The sequence below is a fragment of the Acomys russatus genome, chromosome 5 (assembly GCF_903995435.1).
Source record: "Acomys russatus chromosome 5, mAcoRus1.1, whole genome shotgun sequence".
Taxonomy (NCBI): Eukaryota; Metazoa; Chordata; class Mammalia; order Rodentia; family Muridae; genus Acomys; species Acomys russatus.
In genome coordinates, this window is record NC_067141.1 from 31,147,099 (window position 1) to 31,170,005 (window position 22,907).

Genomic DNA, 22,907 nt, shown 5'->3' on the forward strand with positions numbered 1-22,907 from the left:
AGAGACCTCGGAGGAGGAATGAGGAGACATCTTGCGCTTCTTGCCCCTGCCCTACCTCTAGGGCTTTGTGCTTTCTTGGGATGAAAGCACATCAGATTCTGGGTTAGGATGTCAGTAAGCCTATAGGAACTTCTCCATTGGCCTGGGGCCCATGTGCAACTCAGATGGTAGATCAGCTGGGGCTGCCAGGGCTCTGCTGAGGTCCTCCGCCTTCATATGTTCTCTGGCCAGTAGCCTGTTCCCAGGACAGTTCTGCCTCTGTTGCACCTCTGTATTCTCACGTCCCCTCCCTGCTCCATTATGACACCAGGTCACTGGCCAGATAGATCCCTGGCATACCCATTCATTCACTAACCAATGCTTGAGTCTCCTCTGTGCTGGACACTGGCAATCATAAACATGCCAGAAACACATCCAGGTTACTGGATGGAGGAAAGTAAAAGACAAAGGCGGCTGTGGGGGTAAGAAGGACTTGGGTACCATATGGGACCTCCATGGCATCCTCTAGCTAGGTCAGCCCTTGTTCACCTCACCTACAGACAAGGGAGGATGGAAACCTGAGTACTGGACCCAATCAGTCCCTGTGCTCCAGCTCTGTGTTTTGGACCCAGCCATATGCAGGATCACAAAGACACCGAAGAGACACCCCAGAAGCTCATGGAGGACCTCCTACTCCCCTGATTTACTTGTCCTGTTCGTACAAAGCATTGGCCATGATCAGACCCCAGGTGGGGCCATCGACACAGCCACACCCTGATAACAGCAATTAATAGCTAAGCACTAGTCATAGTACCCAGCCTTCTCTGTGGATCCATTATTTCAGCCTCTTAGCAACATAAAAACATGCCATTATCCCTCACGGAAATGGAGAGAGGCACTGGAGTGCACACAGAGGTCCTGAGGTTGGGTTTTATTTACCACAGGTGGTGGAGGCTTGCCTAGCAAGCAAAAGGTCCTGGGGTCAGTCCCCTGCTCAAGGAAAAAAAAAAAAAGTCATGAAGAGGTCCTAAGTCACAGATCCTAAGTCTCTGGGACTCATAGTACTAACCTACCTCTTAGTGGCTTTATTGTTTGTTTTGGGGTTTCGGTTTTTCAAGACAGGGTTTCTCTGTGTGATAGCCTTGGCTGTCCTGGACTCACTTTGCAGACCAGGCTGGTCTCAAACTCAAAGAGATCTGCCTGCCTCTGCCTCTCGAGTGCTGGGGTCAAAGGTGTGCACCACTATGCTCAGCTGGTTTTTTGTTTTGTGTTTTGGTTTTTTTTAGGGGGTGTTGTTTTGTTTTTAATACTATACACTTGCAGTGTGCTTAGGTTCTTTGCCTCTTTAATTGATGCAGAAGGCTAGGGGTGTGGTAGAGTGCTCAATTCAAGGCCTGGAGTTGGATTCCCAGAACCACACACAAAAGAAAAGAAACAGACAAAAATAGGCTTGAGATTCAAACCTAGGTTTCCTATACTATCCCCTGGGAAGGAGCTCAGGGTTTTGACTCTTGGAGCTGACTAGGAAGGTCATGTGCTATCAGCTACACAGTTCTTACATTTTCTAGATAACCCACTTGGGTTTCTATGAATACTTAGCATGTAGGAATCATGTGAGCCCTCCTTGGCTAGCCCTGAGTGTGGCCTTAGGCATGGAGGTTTGAACTTGACTAAGCACATTTACCTGGTGCAGCACCCTAAGATATCTTACTTTTCCACTGGCCAAACCTGCCCTGATTTGAATTCTGCCAGGGCTGTGATCTTGGAACAAGTGGTCTTTCTCATTTATGTGTTTGGATTATGGTTTTTCCCCCCATAATCTTCCTTCTTCATTCATTCATCCATGCAGGCATGTATGCATTCATTTGGTGCTTGTGTGTGTGTGTGTGTGTGTGTGTGCGTGCATGCGCACGCACACACACCATGGTGCACATGTCAGAAGACAACCTCTGATGCTGTGATGGACTCGCATCTTTCCCCTTGTTTGAGCCAGAGTTTCTCATTGCTCATTGTTGTATAGGCCAGGCTAGCTTCTGGAAATTCTCCTGCCTCGGCCTCCCACCTTCCCCATCAGGAGCACAGGGATTACAGGCATGGACCACTGGATCAAGTTCTGTAAGAGTCCTGAGGATCTGGTCTCAGATCATCAGACTTACAAGTACTGCACCCACTAAGCAATCTCTGCCATAGTCACTTGTTTTTTATATGTGTAATTTTATCATACATTTAAGTGTAGAACTGTAGTGTCAGGTACAGTCACACTGCCATGAAACCAACCCACAAACCTTTGCCTCTTGCAGAACAAGTGTGATGCCCATAAATCCCTACTTCCCCTGCCTCCAGGCTATGGACACCCGCAGTCTCCCTTCTGCCTCTGTGAATCTGACTCCACTAGAGTAATGTAAATGGAATCATAGCACATTCGTCTTCTAGTGACTGACTTGTTTCACTTAATGTAATGTGCTCAATATCCACCCATGTTGTAAGATGCAGGGCTGGCTTTTTACGGTGTAGCACTACTCTGTTGTACGTGTAACACTCCACTGGGTTTATGCATTCATTGGCAATAGGCATGGGCTACTGGTCCCTTTTGGTGTGTATGAAAATACCTCTTGGAGCCCCTGCTTAGAGTCCTTTTAATAAATAGCCATTAGTAAATTTGCTTATATGGTAGATTTATTTATTTATTTATTTATTTCTAGAACCCTCTGTACTATTCTCCATGGTGGCTGCACCATTCTACCAACTGTTCTCCAGGGTCCCAACTTTACTGCCTCCTGGCCAGAATTATTTTATTGGGTTTTGGTAATAACCATTCTAAGAGATGTGAGGCATTTGCTCCCTGGGCTTTGATCCCCCAATAGTGATTTGGGCTCTCTTTTCACATTTACTGAATATTTCTGTGCATCTAGTTCTTACCAAGGGTGTTTAAGGAGCTGTCTGATAGATTTGTGGTTGCTGGCCTAAATAGTTCCAGACAGCCTTTACATAATTCTGTGGTGCCCATGGCCTCTGCCCCTCCTTTCTCAGAGTTGTACCCAGAACTAATAACCAAGCTTATGTGATCTGTACCTCAAGCCAAACCCTAGAGCTCTGACTTGACTCCTTTTGGGCCATATGCTGCCTGAGCTCTGGGCCTGCTCTTTTTTTGGTGGCTCTGGAGCTTTTTCTTAAAGCCATTGCTTGCTGAACCACCCTGGCACTGCACAAACATGCCTTGGCTCCAGGACAGTAGCTGGTGGCTCTGTAGGGGGTGGCGATTTCAAGGCATCCAACAAGAGGCCTGGATAGAAGCTCACAACAGTAAAGAGTTGGGACAGAGGTAAGGGGCTGTATCCAAGGCATTCAAGGGGATTCTCCTCAAACCTCAAGCTTGCCCCCTAAAAAAAAAAGTACTCCAGTTGGCTGGCTTCCCTCTGCCTTCTACACCCACATACCCTGGCAGTGGCCCAATGGCAGCTCAGGAATGTTGAGTGATGCCTCTCCCTTTCCAAGTGGTCTGAGAGGCCTCAGCTGCCCGGATTTGGGGATTTAGGGACAATGGAGCCTCAAGTTCCCCCAACCCCCCTCCATCAGACTCCCTGCAAGTTGCAAGTTCTCCAGGGTCAGAGATCAGAGAGACAGAGTGACCTAGGGATGACCCCAGAGTAGGCCTGCAGAGTAGGAAGCCATTTGTGTGGGAGTAGGGAGCGGTCACTATGGGAACACACAGCTAGATACAGGTGGAAAGAGGGTCGGGTACCACCTATAGACCCCATGTTGGACTGAAGCGGCCAGAGAGGACAGCTTGGTTTGGGCCTTGTCCTTGGTTTATCTCCTCAATCTGTCCAGACTTTACTCCTGGCTAGGACACAGAGAGTTTTAACTTACCCCACCCCTAACTGCCTCCCATACCTGAGTCCAGGCCAAGCGCCCAGGAAAGGGGCCCTCGGAGAGCCCTTGAGTCAGCCACATCTTAATACTGAGAGGTGCTGAGATTGGAGCAAGGACCACACCCTATGGGCATCCAGGTTTGGACACCAGAGGTGTATTCCCTGGGAAGAGGAGGCTGTCCTTACACCAGTGTTTGCTGCGACCATGTGGGGGCAGCAGTACCTGCCATCCTCCTCATCCAGGGCGGCTGTATCCTCCAGGTATGCAGAAAGGGGGGGGGGGTGTTCCAGGATTTTAAAGAGCCTCTGTAGAAAGGGATTAAACAGCTCCTGTCTGTGGCAGCATCATGGGTCTCTGGTTGTCTAAGCTAACCAAGCAAGAGTTCCTTGAACTAGAGAAAACCAAGAGCCCCCCTTCTCAGAGCTCTGGTCTGCCTGTGACACAAATACCATGGGTCTTCCATCTCTGTGAATTCTGCAGCCTAAGACACAACAGCAGTAAATTCATAGGACACATTCAGAAAATAGTTCTAGAAATCTCCAAGATGCAGGTAGCACACGTATGTAGGCTGGCCCTGCTGTCACCTCTCCTCATTTCACAGGTCCCGAGTATCTCACCAACATTCTTTAGAGTATCACTCGCCTCTGCTTTTCTTCCTGTCCTGTGCATTTAGGCCTGTAATGGCCGCAACTGGACTGAACACCTTCAGCCTTTTTACTCTTATTGTTCCCTAAACAATGCAGTGTACAATTATTTATAGAGCATTTACATCACATTAGGCATTATGGGTAATTCAGAGATGATCTGAAGTGCAGTGCACAGGAGGATGTGTGACGGTTACATGCAAGTACTATTTTCTGTAGACAAGAAGCACTGGTTGATTTTGGTATCCACAGGGTGCCTTAGAGGCCAGGTCTCCTACAAATTCTTAGGTAGGCCAAGAGGAAATGTTAGCATATCAGAGAAATACATTTAAGGTTCCAAAAAGATTTTCTCCCAACCAGCACGTCAGTCTCACCTTTCTACCCTGAGTCACACACACTAATTAGGGTGGTGTGCGGAAGTTTGTTTTAACTAGCCCTTCAGGCAGGTTCTCCAGGCAAACCTTCAAGTTTGCCCGTTGTGGCTTCAGTTGGTGGGAATGCTTAACTTTTAAGAAACTGGTGTCTATCTCAAAGTAACACCGTACAATTTGGGAATGTAGCTACACTCTTAAGAGGATTTAAATTTGATATGTCAAAAATGCCACCCTTGACGGGGGAGAAGTGGGAGGTGGTAACAAGCTAGCCACCCATTGCAGACTGGTCCATCCTTTCATCTCATGGATGGCAGGGCTCCAGCAATCAGTGCAGTCTGCTCCCTTCTTCCGCAATGGCCACCCTGGGCATCCCCAACCCTGTATGCAGCCAGAGGGGAAAAGAAGCAATGAGTCCCAGCAGATGGTTCCTCCTGTGAATGTTGAGGTCCATTGTTTGAAGGCTGTTGACAGTCATCCCCGAGGTAGTGTCCTCATTTCTAGCCATCCGGGATGCGGGATGCATGGCTAAAGCCCCGTGACGTCCCTAACTACACTTCTCGCCTTTCGTTGCTCAGACTCAGGCTCCTCTCAGACTCAGGCTCCTCTCGGGGGCGCCAGGGGGTGCGCCTGGGCTCAGACTCCCGGGCACGCTGGGTCCCCATCCCCCGCCCCCTCTTCTTGGTGGAGCCTCGAGTCCGAAGAACAGGAGGCGGGACAGTGCCCCAGGGGCAGGGCCGGGCGTGGTGGCCCTAAGCCCTAGCGGGTAGGGCGAGCCCCTTAGCGACACCGCCCTCCCCGGGCAGCCAATGGAGGTGGAGGTGCAGCGCCTGGATTGGAGCGGGCGCGGGACTGGCCAGCGTGGGGGCCTGGACAAGGGGCGGGCGAGGCGAGCGCTGTCAGCGCGGTTATAAGGGAGGGAAAAGTTCCCTGCGCGGAGAGCCGGGCAAGCGCACGCTCGTACGGCGGCCGCAGCGGCAGGGCGGGGCCGGCAGGGCGGGCGGCGGAGGAAGACCCTCGATCGTGACCTCGCCTCCCTCGGTGTCTCTCTCCGACCTCCGCCACGTACCGGGGTCCCGAGGACTTGTGCACAGTGGCCATGGGCGGCGTCGGGGAGCCCGGCGGGGGACCCGGGCCGCGGGAGGGGCCCGCACCGCTGGGGGCGCCCCTGCCCATCTTCCGCTGGGAGCAGATCCGCCAGCACGACCTACCAGGCGACAAGTGGCTGGTCATCGAGCGCCGTGTCTACGACATCAGCCGCTGGGCACAGAGGCACCCAGGGGGCAGCCGCCTCATCGGCCACCACGGTGCGGAGGACGCCACGGTAAGCTAGTCCACAGCTGGCGGGGTGGAGCCTGGCTCTAGCTGTAGGGAGGGGGACGTGGGTCATAGGCTCCAAGTCTCATTCCACCTGCGGGACCTTAGCATCCTTTCTGACCTTTGACCCTCCCCCCCCTCCAGTGTTGAGATGGAGCCAGGGCTAAGGAGGTTTCTTTCTTGGGTGGAGGACCAGCTGTTGGGTCAGTCCGTGCCGTAGGTCTCAGGGAGGAATGGACGCACAGAGGTGGGTGTGCTGCAAGGGGGCAGATTCTGCCCTAGATAAGGACCCTCACTGTTGTACTGAGGGAGTCTCATGCCTGCTCTGAGTCTCTCAGACTACTCCCTGGTGCTTCCAAGAGCGAGGGGCAGGGCTGGGTCCCTAGCGACAGGGATGTGCTATCAGAGACTGGGGGCTGGGCAGCAGAACTTGGGCAGGGCCTGGAGGTCTGTGGCTTATCCAGCACTTGTGTAGACTGTTCTGAGGGCCAGTGACTCACCTCTGCTCGGCTGGCAGCTGCACGTGGGAAGTCTTTACCGGGCTGGGTGGGCCTACACGGGAAGCACAGTCACCCCAGGCACAGGCTGGCCCCTAGGGACTCTCGGTCCATGTCTAGACGAGGAGGGATGTGGCTGGCCTGAAGGGCGATCTGGCCGGAGCCCAGTGGTGAAGCAATTTCCCAGACCCTTCCTCCCTCAGAACCCCTACACGCACAAAGGTGGAGGCCATAATGCTGCCCTCGACTGTCTAGAATTAGGTCTGTCACACTGGGTACCAGGAAGATGTTCAAGCCCTGTCCCAGGACTGTCACTGTTCTGTCCTCCCCCATTCACTCCAGGGATAAGAATGAGAAGGTTCCTGAAAATCATCAACCTGTGGGTCATTGTGTGTGTGTGTGTGTGTGTGTGTGTGTGTGTGTGTGTGTGTGTGTGTGTATCTGCCTTTCTACCAGCGCATGATGAACATGAGGTGCTACCACAGCCCCTCCCACTGAGCCCTAGCAACCCTGTGAGGATCGTGTTATAGCACAGGCCAGGATGCTGGGCAGGAGGGGAGACAGATAGCAGACAGTGTTGACTGATTGCTTTTTCTTGCTCAGGGCCAGGTCTGTCTAGGGGCCCTCCTGCATGGGACTCCTAACTTTATATTTAGCTCAGCGCCCTGAGACCTCCATCTAATGGTTTTGCTATAGCCACCATTTTGATTCATAGCCAGTAAGGTCTGCTAGAAAAGCATCTTTCTGCAGCTCATGGCAGGGTTCTGGCTCTGCCATTGTAAGCTGTTAGAGGTAATTCCTCTGAACCTTAGTTTCCTCATCAATAAGTGGGGAGACTTGGGCCATAGGGCAAGCCAGCTAAGGGCAAGAACATACCTTTTTAACCGTGCTGCTCTGTCACAGTTGTATGTTTTAGTAACTGACCTTTAGAGTATATGTATTCAAACTGGAAAGTGCAGTGGGACAGTCATAGCACTCTGAAGCCTTTCTGGGTGAGCTTGTATATCCCTGACCCTGTCTGTAATAAGAATAGATTGCTATAGGCCCCAGACATTCCAGTAGAGTTGCCAAAAATACCTGATGTGCTCAAGTCAAAGGGTTGGGAGGGGCCTGGGCTCAGAAGACCCTAGTCTTTGTCCTACAGGGCATACCAGGGGTTGGACCAGTCCAGTGTCCTATGTGGTTGAGCCTAGATGCCAGGTGTCCCAATCCCAGACCCTGGAGCTCAGGTTGGGGGTGGCAGGTGGCTGTATCAGCTTAGCCGCCCATCAGCTGTTCTCATGTCCAGGCAACAGAAGCCTTCCTGCCAGGAAATTCCCAGAGTTCTTGTGCCATGAAGTCAGTTTGTGGCCATCCTGGGATACAGAGCCTGGTGCCCTAGGGAGAGCACTCTGGGCCTTGGGCCAGGTTTGTCAAAGAGTCATAGGCACTCTGAGATGAGAAGAGGCGGCCAGAGAGGTCCAGCCCCTGCTGGTCATAAATATGTGAGGGTCATATGCCAAGCACCTATTATGTGCTAGATTCTAAATTCATGTTTGTTATTGATACTATTTCTTAATCCCCAGGACAACCAACCCCCAGGTAAACCGGGTATTGCTACTGCTATTCCAATTTACAGATGAGAAAAGAGATTCAGAGAAACAATGTGACTTGAAACAGTGGCAAGTATGGGATTTGAATGCCTAGCCACACTCCTTTCCACGTTGCTTCCTCAGTGATGGGGTTCCCTAAATCTACCCATGCATATCTCTCATGTGTGCCCCTTGCCTTTGCAGATGCAGCTGTGAACAAAACACTTTCAGGGTAGGACTGTCCAGCACATGGGTCAGCTAAAGCAAAGACTCAGAGGTGGGACCGTACCATCCATACCTAAGGAACACAGCACGGCTGCAACAGAGAGCAGTCATGGGGTGGAGTCAAAGACAGACATGCTAAGCTCACTGAATATCTTTGTCCTGACGGCAGAGCATTGAAACCAAAGGGGTCTGATGTATGTTTAAAAGGCTGTTGAAAGGATGGGATGGAGGAGCCTAGTTGGCAGACTGCTTGCTTAGTGTTTGTGATGCGCTAGGTTCCATCCCGAGCATTGCTTAAACTTGGTTGTGTTCGCATGCACCTGTAACCCCAGCACTCACCAGGTAGAGACAGAGAATCTGGAGCTCAGGGTCACCCCAAGTAGGAGACAAGTTTGAGTCTGATCTGGGATTCCTGAGATCTTGTCTCCAAATAAAAGGACCTTTGGGGCTGGAGAGATGGCTCAGAGGTTAAGAGTTCCTGCTGCTCTTGCAGAGGACCTGAGTTCTGTTTCCAGCACCGACATTGGGTGGCTCACAATTCCTTGTAACTCAAGCTACAGGAGACCCAACATCTCTGGCCTCTGTGTGCACTTTCATTCATGTATTCATATTCCCCCTAAAACACACGCACGCACATAATTAAAAAGAAAATCAACTTCTAGAAGAGCAAAGGCTTTAAGAGGTTAAGGGAAACAAGATGGGGGCCTGTTTTCTCCTTGGGGATAGCATTCAGAACACTTGACCATGTAATTGGTCTCCAACGTGTGAATGTGGCCAGGGGAGAAAGTCAGATATGTGGCCACTAGTAGAGGCCATTAGAATTAGCTCTGTAAGCTGAGGCTATAGCTCCATGGCAGAGTGCTGGCTGAGCATGCTCAAGGCCCTGGGTTCAATCCCCAGCAGTGAAAGTTTTTTTTTTTTTTTAAGGAGGTGAAATAAGCCATAGAGTCCAGCATTGTGGAGCAGCACTTGGCAGGAGGAAGCAGGACCATGAGGAGTTAGTTGCACGGTGATTCAAAGCTGTCCAGGACTACATGAGATCCTGTATCAAACGCCCCGTTCCCCCTGCTTCCCCCCAACCCCCGCAAAAAAAAAAATGTCAGGTTATCTCTATGCTGTCTTTAGAGAAGGAGCTGACTTGTCCTTATGCTGAAACTCTATTTCCCCTTCAGTGTGGCTGGGATAACAGTGCTTTTCTTTGGGGTTCATATGGGAATGGTGCTGGGCACCTGGGTGACTGGTTACCATGGGCAGTGAAGCCCTGTACTCAATTGGTGTGGTTATGGAGAAGGTGAGGACTTCCCATAGTCCCTGGTGCCCATCAGTCTGGAGCATGGTCATCCCCAGAAGAACCCAAAGCCCAACAGACCTGGTCCACCTGACCTTCTTGTGGCTCCTTGGGAATGACTTGACCTAGAAGCAAGCATGGCCAACACTGCCCTCAGAGGCTGTGTCATAGTAATTTCAGCCAACAGCTATTGACCTAGGCTCTGTTTGGGGCTTTTAGATGTACTAACCTACTTAATTCTTCTAACAACCTTTTGAGGTTAGGTCCTGTCTGTTGTGGAGATAAAGAGATTGCAGCAGAAGATGAGTAGTGTCGTGGCATCCTTGAATGACAAGGCAGGCCTTCATCCCCAGGCTTGGGAGGGAGGGTCTGTGTCTGAATGGGAGCTGAGAGTGAACAGGATTGTGACCAGGAAGCTCTTGAGGCCTAGTGAGGGCAGGATAGCCTCAACCACCCAGAGCCAGTGCCCACACCCTGTTCCCACCAACCAACCACACTGGTTGCTTTGAAAGTCCTACTTCAGCGAGGAGTTGTTTTATGGGGCCTGAGTGGGCATTTGTTTGTTTTGTTCTGAGAGAGGATCTCATCATGTATCTCCAGCTGGCCTAGAACACATTATAGTCACCAAGCTGGCCTCAAATTCTCAGGGACCAATTGCTATCTCCCTCCTGAGTACTGAGATTACCAGTGCAAGCCACCGCACCCGACTCTGGTGGGCACTGTTTTACAGGTGCCTTGTCCCGCAGGCTGAAGTGCCCACTCCCTCCCTGTGGGGAGGAGTCAGGATTGTGTGACTGGCAGGAATGCAGCGTGCTGAGGTGGGAACGATGGTGACCTCAGAGTATCAGGCAGCCTTCCCCTGGCTGCCTTTGGGTTTCGAATAAAAGAGCCAGGCTCCAGTGGTAAAGGCAGAGTTCAGCGGTGAAGAGAGGACCGTGTGCCAGAAGCTGGGCCATTTTCAGGCCCTTGCTGAGGCAGCAACATCTCTGAGGCCAAAGGTCCTGGCTGGCGGAAGATTAAACGTGTGTTCCCACCCTCTACCAGCATACCAGGGATGCTGGGGCACCGGAACAGCTTTCCTTGAGTTGGGTTTTTGCTGCACAGACTGAAGCCATATGTACTGCTTACACAGCTGTGTCCTTGCTTCCTTGCCCTTGCCTCAGTTTCTCCATCTGTAATGGAGGGGCGGGGTTAGTGATGATGTGTTCTCACCAGGCCTCTTGAAGGGAGTGTTGGGGAGGTGGCAAGGTGTAATGGGGTACAGAGCCTTGGTCTCTCCTGTCTGTCCACCATCTGGAGGGCAAAGACAGGGATAGCCTTGGGGTGTCTTTGGAGACCCTATGGCCACCTCTACCAAGGTGTAAATGGGAAGCAAGGGCAGGCCCAGATCACCAGAGCTCCAACAGCCCTCCCTGCTGCCTGCTTCCTGGCTGGAATAGCCTCCATTCTTTGGCCAGAGACCAGAACTTCCTCCCTCCCCGTCTCATGCCTGGGGTAGAAGGAGGTTGACTCCCCCAAGCCCCCACCCTTCTTCGTTCCTTAGCCTGAGACTCAGCTAGGTCTTGACCAAACACATCACAGTTTCACTCCCCTGCCCATACCTGCTGCCCACGGTTGTCAGCAGCAGGTGCCGAGCAGGGCCCCAGGGCACAACAGAGCTGGTCAATGGGGCTTGTGTTAGTTAGTTAGACATTAGACTCTTTCTAAGTGCTTTACCCACCAAGTCAGCTCTCCCAGCGGCCTGTGAGGCATATGCTAATGTTTCTCATCTTATTGAGGCGTGCAGAGGGAAGAGGGGAGCAAGCCTCTAAATGGAACCACAGTTCTGTCTCTGCAGGAGAACTGTCCAGGCTGTACCCCACATCCCCATCCCCCAGTCAGCTGACATGTAGAGCTCATAGGGAGGATGGGGTCAGGGCAGGGGCTCTGGTAGTCTGAGGTTTTCATATTCTGAGGGTGTGTGGGCGTTATAGAGAGCAGACTCGAGTTCAAATCCAGATCTGCCACTGCAGACTTTCCCCACTGGGATAGGTGTCTCAAGCAGGCTCACTAGTGCTCACCTGAAAAGAGTCCACAGCTCTGCCCTGGGAGATGGTGAGGGCTGGCTACTGGCTACTTATCATCTGCATCTGAACACTTGCTCCAAGCCAGGTGTATCTGTAAAGAGAGCCTGCAGGGGTCACTGGGAAACTTGGGCTTGCTATGGCTTTCTGTTTGCTTTGTTTTACTTTTTTCCTTTAGATTAAAAAGCTATGTGCACGAGTATTTTGCCTGCCTGTATATATGTGCATCCCATGTGTGCCTGGTGCCCAAAGAGGTCAGAAGAAGGTGTTGAATTCTTTGGAACGGTGGTCACTGATGCTTGTGAGCCACCATGTAGGCGCTGGAAACTGAACCTGGACCCTCTGCAAAGCTAGCTAGTGTTCCCCGTCACTGAGCAATGTCTCTAGCTCCCATGGCATGCCTTTTCTTTTTTCTTATTTTTCGAGACAGGGTTTCTCTGTGTAGCCCTGGCTGTCCTAGACTCTTTGTAGACCAGGCTGGCCTCGAACTCACAGAGATCAGCCTGCCTCTACCTCCCGAGTGCTGGGATTAAAGGCGTGTACATGGCATGCCTTTTCTTCTTCATTTTTTATTTTTTAAGATTTATTTATTTATTACATACACAGTGTTCTGCCTCCATATACACCTGCACATCAGAAGAGGACACCAGATCTCATTATAGATGGTTGTGAGTCACCATGTGGTTGCTGGGAATTGAACTCAGGACCCCTGAAAGAGCAGACAGTGCTCTTAACCACTGAGCCACCTCTCCAGCCCCGGGCATGCCTTTTCTTTCTTTTTTTTTTTGTTTTGTTTTGTTTGTTTGTTTGTTTGTTTTCGAGACAGGGTTTCTCTATGTTATCTTAGCTGTCCTGGACTCACTTTGTAGACCAGGCTGGCCTCGAACTCATAGTGATCCGCCTGCCTCTGCCTCCCGAGTGCTGGGATTAAAGGCGTGCGCCACCACGCCCGGCTCCGGCATGCCTTTTCATTCCAGCAGTTTTTACACATTCTTCCCTGAGACTCAAAGAAAAGACCTCCAGTCTCAGTGTGTGTGTGAGAGAGAGAGAGAGAGAGGGAGAGAGAGAGAGAGAGACAGACAGACAGACAGACAGACACAGAGACAGATACGGAGACAGAGAGACAGATAGAGACACAGTGAGGGATGGGGAGAGAGAATTTATCTGTCTGTCTGTCTTTCCATGCCCCAGGCTCTGTGCTCAGGTGGGGAATTCTGGGGCCTAATGCAGCATGGATGAACCTTGAGACTATTATGCTATGTGAAACAGGCTAATCACAAAGGGAAAAATGCTGTATGACTTCATTTAAATGAGGTTTCCTGGAATAAGGCTAGAGCCATGGGAACAGAGTAGAAAGGTGGGGCTGAGAGTGTGGAAGGAGAATGAGGAGTTTATTGGGTTCTAGAGGTGGATGGTCACAGCCAGCATGAAGGTCCTCGGTGACACTGGACATTACACCTAAGACTGGTGAACTTAGGTGTGTTTTACAAATAATAATAATAATAATAATAATAATAATAATAATAATAATAATAGTAGTAGTAGTAATAGTAATATTAGAGGAGGAGGTGGCGGCGGTTGTAGCTCATCTGGTAGCTTGTTGCCTGACACCCACAGAATCCTTGTGTTCAATCCCACTTCACACCAAAAGTGGTGGTGCACACCTGTAACCCCAGCACTCAGAGATGGACACCGAAGAATCAGAAGCCAGCTAGTATTCAGTTCAAGGCCATCCTAGGCTATGTGCAGCCCTGCCTTAGAAACAAAGACAGTAAAGTTTATGCTGAGCAGTCCAGTATCAGAAGGGTCCTGAAGTGAGGAAGGAGAGGCCCCTGCTGGAGAATGAACTGGTTCAAAGTCACATGGAAATGGGGTCGGCAGAACCCCAAGACCAATCCCCAGTGAGCCTGGGTCCAGGCAGCTTCCTGTGGAACCCCATTCTTATGTCTCCCTACCCTCTTCCTGTGACCCTGCCCCTCCTTCATCTCCAGAGGAAATGAGGGCTCCACTTTTATAACCCCCATTGCTGGATGAGCCCCAGGCAACCAGCCAGCCTGGGTTATTTTGAAAGCCACACCCTCCTAGCCCTTAATCCCTGGCTGCCTTGGGTTAGTGACTGTAGGGTAGGCTCTAGGTATGGCCTCTAAATACAGTCTCCTTTCTCCAAGGAGTCTTCAGAAATGTCCTGCCAGTAACTATGAGGACTACAGTCATTTTCCACATCATTTTGTTTAAAAGTTATTTTATTGGTATTACTTATTTTATCTGTATGTGTGTGTTGTGTGCACACATGTACATAGGTGTAGGTATGAGCACCTAGACGTGTGTGGAGACCAGAGGAGGGTGTTTGGCATCTTGCTTTATTCCGCATTCCCCCAGTGAGGGCCGCTCACTGAACCTAGACCCTCGCTGGCAGCCAGCAAGCACCAGCAATCCTCCTGTCTCTGCCCTCCCCCACTTCCTCCCCTAGGGCTGGGGTTACAGACTCACGTAGCTATGCTGAGATTTCTGCTGGGTGCTGGGGATTTGAACTCAGGTCATCATGCTTTCACACCAAGTGCTCTTGGCACTAAGCCATCTTCCCAGGCTTTGTTTTTATTTTATTTAATTAATTTTTGTTGTTGTTTTTGCTTTTTGTTTTTGTTTTTCGAGACAGAGTTTCTCTGTGTAGCCTTGGCTGTCCTGGACTTGGTGTGTAGACTAGGCTGGTCTCAAATTCACAGCTATCCACCTGCCTCTGCCTCCTGAGTCCAGGCTTTTATTTTTAATGGGCACTTTATAAGTTCCTTGTTCCTGGGGCCAGTGGACTAGTTCAATACCTATCTACAATGTACAATGAGCAGGGTAATTAGCTTGGTGACACAGTGGGGTGACTGTAGTTAAAAATGTCATTTCTGTTTCAACCGACACAAGCAGGTAGACTCTTGGACAACAGGAGGCCTCTGTTCTTTGTCAGACTTCTGCAGAGGTATTTCCTTTTAGCATCTTGAAAGGGCCCTTAATCCTCTTTCCCCGGGCCATGGGGACAATGCCATCCAGTCACCCTCTCTGCTTTTGAAATTGCAACGGTAAAAATCAGTCGGCCAGCTGTAACCAATAAATGGGCTAGATACGATATCATATGCAAACAGTGAGTTGTCTAAGTAAGCTGCAAGAGCAAGGCTGACTGAGACAGGAAGGGTGAGGGAGCCTGGTCACCTTTCTCCTTATCTTCTTATTCCCTTATCTGTTTTATCTCCCTCTTTTGAGTTTTTCCTGTAGGATCCCAATTATTATAGAAAGACACAGAGTGTCAGGCTTTTATATACTTAAAGAAAATAATACTGTCTTCCTAGGATGTAGCTCTGCTGCTAGAGTGTTTACCTATCCATGCACGGAGGCCCTGAGGTCAGTTCTCAACACTCAGGTGAACTGGGTGAGCATGGTGGTGCATGCCTGTAGTTCCAGCACTAGGGAGGTTGAGGCAGGAGGATCAGTCCAAGGTCATTCTCTCTTGGGCTATTTAGCAACTTTGAGGCTATCCAGGGCTATCTGAGACTATCTCCAAAAAGAAAAGAATAATCAAGCAAGTGTAGCTCAGATACCTTCCTTGCATAAACCCAAGAACTCAATTCGTACAGCTCACCACCGACCCACCCCAAGTGGCCCTGGGGTCTTCAATACCAACTTTCCCACACACATTATACCCACTGTTGTGTTAGTAAGAATTGGATAAATTTAACATTTACGAGCCAAAAAATAAAAAATTAAAAAAAAAAAAAAAAAAAAAAAAGGCTATCGTTCACAGAAAGCTTTTTAGAAGGGCTAAACCTTTTCATGGATGGATTCAATCTTTCTAGGGTTCTTCCAGGCATATGGAGAAGAAAACCCTGTGTTGAATGAATCATATGGGGCATGGCAATTGAGGGGTGTTGAACAGGGCACCTGGGGTCTGGGGAGGACTAGGGAGGGCTCAGAGGTAAGGCTGACCCTCCTAGTCTCATGTCTATGAGACTGGCTGACTTTCTATCTGTCTGTTCTGTCTCTCTACCAACAGCCATTTCTTCCTTTTTTTTAGTTTTAAGTATTAGATTTATCCAATTTTTATGTGTGAGTGCTTCGCCTGCATGCGTTACATGTAACACATGCATGCTTTAGTGCCCATCAGATGCTAGGAATCTAACCCAGGTCCTCTGCAAGAGCAACAAGTGCTCTTATCCACGGTGCCATCTCTCCAGCCCCTCAACAGCCTTTTCACCCTAATTCTGTTGGTTCTTCCTGGGTGCTGCTACATGAGCTGCCTGTCTAGTCACTTGACTGTCTGTTCTCCTTCAGGATGCCTTCCACGCCTTCCACCAGGATCTCCGTTATGTGCGCAAGTTCCTGAAGCCCCTGCTGATTGGAGAGCTAGCCCCAGAGGAGCCCAGCCATGATGGAGCTCAGAATGTGAGGGAGCAGCTGGAGGGCTTAGGGGACATTGCCTGTTGCCAGTAGCAGCTTGTGCTATATTACTACTGGGGGATGCAGGGTGGGGCTGGGGCTGTGTCCCTTTTGGGGCCACAGTCAAAGGTAAAGCCATAGCAATATCCTGTAGAAGTAAGAATTGCAGATGTGACTTAGCTAGGAACTTGCTGTGGGTCTCCAGGTGAGCTTTCTTTCTGCTCTAGACCCAGTGGATCACCTCCATTCTCAGCCCCAGTTTTACAATGAGGATATTTTTTTAACTCCTAAAGGTTTCCTCTATAGGCTCTGGTTTTCTCTGCTTATCACCCACTGCACATCTTTGGGGCCAGGAAGAGACTTAGCCACTAGCTAGTTCCCCAGCTCACACCCTGGCTGATTTTCTTGTTCCTCTATCCATCACCTTTGACAACACCTGGATGATGGGAATAAAGGATGTAGGAACAATGGGAAGTTTCTGGGAACTGTGACAGTCCCTGCTTCCTCATCTGCTGGACCACTTTCCTGCCACAGGCCCAGCTGATTGAGGACTTCCGAGCCTTGCGCCAGGCAGCTGAGGACATGAAACTGTTTGAAGCTGACACTACTTTCTTTGCATTCCTGCTGGGCCACATCCTGGCTATGGAGTTGCTGGCTTGGCTTATCATCTACCTCTTAGGCCCTGGCTGGGTGTCCAGCATCCTTGCAGCCCTCATCCTGGCCATTTCTCAGGTAACCCTAAGACTACACAGCAGATATGGGGTCCAGCACATCTTAGGACAGTTTGTTTATTTATTTATTTGATAAATGAAAGGAAGAATGGATAAATGGGTGAATGAGTGGATGGATGGATGGATGGATGGATGGATGGATGGATGGATGGATGGGTGGATGGATGGATGGGTGGGTAGGTAGGTGGGTGGATGAGTGGGTGGATGGGAAAGTGAAATGTCAGAGGCCCTTGAGATATGCCAGATCCAGAATGTCGCAGCCCTATGTATGACAAGACTTGTGCCTGGGAAGAAAAGGATGATTGACCCTTCTCTGCCTATCATGGAGGTCGTGGCTAACACTCCTGTGACAAAAGACAAATTAGCAAGAGAAAAACTTAGACAATTTATCTGGCTGTAGACTTCTGTGGCACAGGAGCCTTCAGATTATAGAGCAAAAGACCAGGGTGAACTATCCATGTTTTTACAAGCTTCTACGAAGCAGGGACAGCCTTAGGAATGGGGTCAGACATGAAAGGTCTGTGTGATGGAAATAGAACGAAGGGGCTGAGCCAGTGGAAAATGGACTGGCTCAGAAACCTGTCTGCTCAGATTCTTCTTGACCTCTTTCTGAGGCATTCTTCACTCCCAGGGATGGGGTGGGATGGTTTTTGAACCGGGGGTCTGATGAGCTCTTTTCAGATGAGATAGCCCTTCTTAACTGTCAATACCAAGGCAAAAGGGAAGATTAGAGTAGTGGTTTTAGGACCTTGTGTCTGTGGCCTGCCTCAGGTAGGGTAGAGAAGTCTACGTTCTGTCATTTGCCTTGGGGGATGCAGGGAAACAGGAGACAGGAAGCTTGCTTCTGAAGCCTTTATTCAGAGGTATGATTTTTTTTTTTTTTTTGAGCCCTGATGTTTGCATGCACACACACCACCAAAGTCAATTGCGTTGAGTCAGTTAAAGAGACAGCTGGTTTCAATGGAGTATCAGTAGTCGTTAGAGCATCAGCAGTAGGTGGAGCATCAGCAGTAGGTGGAGCATCAGCAGTGGGTGGGGCATCAGCAGTGGGTGGACTCCTGCCAGATGGGGCCCAGGTAGCCTCCTCCATTACTACTGGATTTCTCCTCTGCTTTTGGCCCACCCCTCTCCCTAGGCTCAGTGCTGGTGTCTGCAACATGATCTAGGCCATGCCTCCATCTTCACTAAGTCCAGGTGGAACCATGTGGCCCAGCAGTTCGTGATGGGGCAGTTGAAAGTGAGTGTAGATCTCGGTGGGCATACAGGCATGGGATTGGGGCCCTATGCTGGGTCTGCTCAAGCGTGTGGGTGCCAAGTTGGACCACAGCCCGACTCTGCCTCTGAGATCCCTTCTTCCCACAGGGCTTCTCTGCCCACTGGTGGAATTTCCGCCATTTCCAGCACCATGCCAAGCCCAATATCTTCCACAAGGACCCAGATGTGACTGTCGCACCTGTCTTCCTCCTGGGGGAGTCATCTGTGGAGGTAGGTGGGATAGGACCTGGATGCTCTTATGACAGGCCTGCAGCTAAGGGAACCTGGCAGGGACTGAGACCTCATGCTCACCCCCCAGCTCAGCCTGCATCCTAGGTCTCTCAGCTCTCGCTCCAGTCCTTCCCCCATAGCCTAGCCACCTGGGGATGAGTGGCCCAGTGGCTAGAATCTAGAGTTGCCTTTGACCTTGGCCTCAGCCAGCCCCATGGTCTTGTCCTGGAGAGCTGTTCTCCCCAGCCGACGCCTATCTCCACAGTATGGCCAGAAGAAACGCAGATACCTGCCCTACAACCATCAGCACCTCTACTTCTTCCTGAGTGAGTACCTCCTGGCCATTCGGGGTGGGAATGTGGTGGGGCCAAGCCTCCTCCTAGCTACCTTCCTGAGCCCCACCCCCCACCCCAGCCACCTTCTGCCCTAGTTGTCCTCACTCTTTCCCGCCCTCCCCAGAGTCCCTCTACCCTCGAAAGTGAGGGTTGTCGGGAGTCCTAGAGTATTTTGTAATTGCCTCTGCCACCAGGGACTGGGTAGACTCAATGACGGGAATGTGTAAGGCTAGCTCCTGACCTACACAAGGGAGGTGGGAGACAGGGGCAAGAGCCAGCCACCAAGGGACTGATAAGTATGAATAAAGCCTTGTGGGAGCCGTGAGGTCAGCTCAGCAGGGAGGTCGGCATTTACATCCAACATAGGTGTTCCTGGAGGAGGAGCCCCCTCCTCCCCTCTCTCTCCCCTTCTCACCTGGGTGCCCCATCCCTGCCCCTGCATGCCCTTATGCTCGCTTTTGCAGTTGGTCCACCGCTGCTTACTTTGGTGAACTTTGAAGTTGAAAATCTGGCGTACATGCTGGTGTGCATGCAGTGGACGGTGAGTGGGTACCACTCAGGACCTCAAGCGTAGAGCTTTCTGGGTGAGGTTTAAAGGGGATCCTGCTATCTATCCCTGTGCCTGTGTATGTGTGCGCGTGCGTGCGTGTGTGTGTGCGTGCGCACGCAAAAAGACAAGTTTGTACCTTCGGGTGTGCTGTGCATCTCATCTGTGGAGGAGTCCCCCCCCCCCCCCTTCCTGGGGAGAATCACTGGGTTGACTGCCAGGCATCTGCATCCCAGGCACCGGCTGCCCTAATGGGCCCTTCAAGGTTACCACTGGTGGTGACAAGGCAGGGACTCCTTTTATTCAGCCACAAATGCAGAAGCTCAATGAGGGGCAGTGCCTATCCAGAGCCCCGAGGCAAATGAGAGAGGGCAGAGTGAGCCCAGCCTCCAGCCCCCTGGCCCCTGGTTCCCTCCCCTAGCCCGTGGAGGCCACTCAGCTTGGCCTCTGTGCTTCTCCCAGGACCTGCTGTGGGCTGGCAGCTTCTACTTCCGCTTCTTCTTGTCCTACTCTCCCTTCTACGGTGCCACTGGGACACTGCTCCTCTTTGTCGCTGTCAGGTACGGCCAGATTCAGAATGACGGGGAGTGGGGAGGTCTCGCACAGGTGGCCGGGGGGGGGGGGGGGGGGGGGACCCTGACCACAACCCTCCCTGCCCAGCCTGTTGTCTCTCAGCAGGATGGGTGGTGGCAGCATCACCTCTTCAGGTGGCTGTGAGGAGAACCAAACACTAACAGGGAGGCCGGACCCCGGGGTTTGCCGGGTCTGGGGAGAGAAACTGGACACTGTGGGTGGGTGGCCCTCTTGAGAAAGGTTGACATGGGCTCAGCCTCACTTGGGGACACTGCTCTATGAAATTTCTTTAAATGGCAAGGAGGGAGCAACTAGAGAATCCCATTGTATAGATGGGGGAGTAGGGCCCCAGGTCTGGGTTCAGCTGTAAGCCAGCCTCCACTCCGAGCTGGATGTGTGGTGGTTACGGAAGGCTTCCTCGCAGGGTGCTGGAGAGCCATTGGTTCGTGTGGATCACGCAGATGAACCACATCCCCAAGGAGATTGGGCACGAGAAGCACCGGGACTGGGCCAGCTCTCAGGTAGGCCCTGGAGAGCCTGGGGGAAGCTTATGCCTCCTGGGGGCGGGGTCATAGACTGGGAGGGATCAGGCCCCGCCCAGGCTGCCAGATGGCGGCAAGGGCGGCAGGGTTCTGAGCCAGCCTCCCTCACTTGTTCCTGTCCCGCCCCTGGCAGCTGGCAGCTACCTGCAACGTGGAGCCTTCACTCTTCATTGACTGGTTCAGTGGGCACCTCAACTTCCAGATTGAGCACCAGTGAGTGTGGCCTGGAGGGCTTGCTGGGTACAGAGTGAGGCCAAAGCCCGGGGCCCAGGACTCAGCTCTGTGAGGGTCCCTGGAAGATGTGGCCTGGGAGGTGAGGAGTAGGTGGGCTCCCTCTGGCAGCTCCCTACTCAGATCTGGCCTGCCCTCCCAGCCTGTTCCCCACGATGCCAAGGCACAACTACCGCAGAGTGGCTCCCCTGGTCAAGGCATTTTGCGCCAAGCATGGCCTACACTACGAGGTGAAGCCTTTCCTCACCGCCCTGGTGGATATCATCCGGTAAGGGTGCGCCTGGGCCCCCTCGGGTCGCATTTACTAGTCTCTTCCATGCTCAATCCCGGGTGGGTTAACATCTTCCAAGCACCTGACCCTCAGAAGGGGCCCTTCCTAAGAACTGGCTCTCTAGACCTTTTTTTGATCAGCCAAGTCTCTCCTTTTTCTCCAAGGTGGAGAACTCATGGAGCCCTACACATAGGGTAGCTAGTCAGACAGGCTGAGGGCTTCCTGCCTCCTGGGAGCAGAAACAGAGGCTCTAGTTGGGGGAAAACAGGAAGCAGCTGTGGGGCTGGGGAGATGGCTCAGTAGGTAATGTGCTTATAATGGTGAGGACCTGAGTTCAGATCCCCCAGAACCCTGTTAAAAGCCAGGAATGATGGCATGTGCCTGTAACCCCAACACCAGGGAGGCAGAAACACGGGCGTCCCTAGGGCTTATTTGCTGGTGAGCTTCGGGTTCAGTGAGAGACAAACACATACACACACACACACACACACACACACACACACACACACACACACACGGAGGCAGGAGAAGGGATGCAGAAGGTCAGGCTGAAGATGTAGTATTGGCATCTGGCACCCAGGTGCCAAGTATGGAGATGCTGATGTGTGTGAGAGCAGAGGCAAGAGCCAGGGAGACAGCTGGTCACTGGGAACGGGGTACCTGCCTGAAGAGCATTCCAGGTAGAGGCCCTGAGGCAGCAGTGTGCTGATTTGTGGGAGAACTGCAAAGCGGAGGAGAGACTACCTGGCTTTCTTTTTATTTTATTTTATTTTTTTCTGGCTTTCAAATCTTGCAAAGATGCACTAAGTGGGAAAGAGTGGAAGCAGAAAGGGTAAGGCCAAGGTGTTTGTACCTGTCAGGCAGGGGTGATTAGGGCTCAAGCCCCAAGGAACAGCCTTTGGGGTGGGAGCAAAGGTTGGATTCTAGACCTTCCCGGCTTCTGTACTTGATTTCAGAATTCTGTTGGGGCAGGCTTGTGGTCGCAGAGTCCAAGAGGGAGAATTAGGTGACCAATGGCCAGGCCCACTGAGGCTCACAACTGGACTTGGCCACCTGCCACTCACCTCCTTTGTTGCAGTCCAGATTCCACTCTGGTTAATGAGTTCCTGGCCCCACACAACTGCCTGTCTCAGGGTGGATGGGAACTCACAGGGAGGTCTTCACTCAATACTCCTTATGGGACACAGGGGGATGCTAACACCTCCAAGTTGAGTCCCTGATCCCCATTCCCACCTCTCAGGTCCCTGAAGAAGTCTGGCGACATCTGGCTGGATGCATATCTCCATCAGTGAAGGCAGCACCCTCATGGCTGGCGAAGGGGGTAAGGATCCAGGCTCGAGCAGTCACCAAGCCACTGGGCGAGATCGGCAGCCCTCCTCACCCCCTGCTGAGGCAGCTAGTCTGCCTGCCTGGTCCCGCTGGCTTTCCTCAGCCCTCAGCATTTTCTGTTCAGGAGCCCTATGGCCGTGGCACATGTCCAACAGGACCAGGGGCAGAGGGAACATACCTAAAGCTACATGGTGAACATAGCATGTTTTCCCAGAGCAAGAATTGGAGGAAAACTTGTTATTTTTATATAAAAAAAAGCAACCCAGATGCGTGGAGCCAAGTGTTGGATTTTCATGGGTTTTGGAGCAGAGTCTGCTTCAGACTTCCCAGAGGGCAAGTCAGACTGTCGGGATGGGATGGAGTGTAAGGACTTCCCCTCCATCCTGGGTGCTCCAGCTCAAGGAGGTCATAGCGATTCCATCTCAGCTGTACCTGAGGGCTTGGTCCCTTCCTGTTCCTACACTCAGCAAGCACCCTAGGGTGAGTTACTACTCAAAGGCCCAGGGTGAAGGCCACACCTGCAGGAGCCTCTGGGTTATGGGATGGGATGGGTTATATCCGTACTGGCCTCCTTTAGCCCGCCACGCAGGAAGACCCAGTAGTGGGGAGCTCTGCC

General features: G+C 51.6%; 1 protein-coding gene across 1 annotated transcript; it reads left to right on the forward strand.

The window, feature by feature from the left end:
• The first annotated feature begins 5,796 nt into the window (after positions 1-5,796).
• Positions 5,797-22,907, forward strand: Fads3 (fatty acid desaturase 3). Its single transcript, XM_051146110.1, has 12 exons — positions 5,797-6,191; positions 16,143-16,253; positions 16,782-16,979; positions 18,114-18,215; positions 18,341-18,463; positions 18,729-18,789; positions 19,263-19,339; positions 19,808-19,905; positions 20,343-20,439; positions 20,594-20,673; positions 20,834-20,959; positions 22,203-22,907. Exons 1-12 carry the CDS (start codon positions 5,967-5,969, stop codon positions 22,252-22,254), a joined length of 1,350 nt encoding a protein of 449 aa, XP_051002067.1. The 5' UTR covers positions 5,797-5,966; the 3' UTR covers positions 22,255-22,907.

What these genes read in the sequence shown, in the direction of transcription:
- Fads3 (XM_051146110.1), top strand. Translation starts at nt 5,967, where the DNA reads ATGGGCGGCGTCGGGGAGCCCGGCGGGGGACCCGGGCCGCGGGAGGGG. An exon ending in TCGTGATGGGGCAGTTGAAA is followed by an intron (nt 18,216 to 18,340) that starts GTGAGTGTAGAT and finishes TTCTTCCCACAG; the next exon opens with GGCTTCTCTGCCCACTGGTG. An exon ending in AACTTCCAGATTGAGCACCA is followed by an intron (nt 20,674 to 20,833) that starts GTGAGTGTGGCC and finishes CTGCCCTCCCAG; the next exon opens with CCTGTTCCCCACGATGCCAA.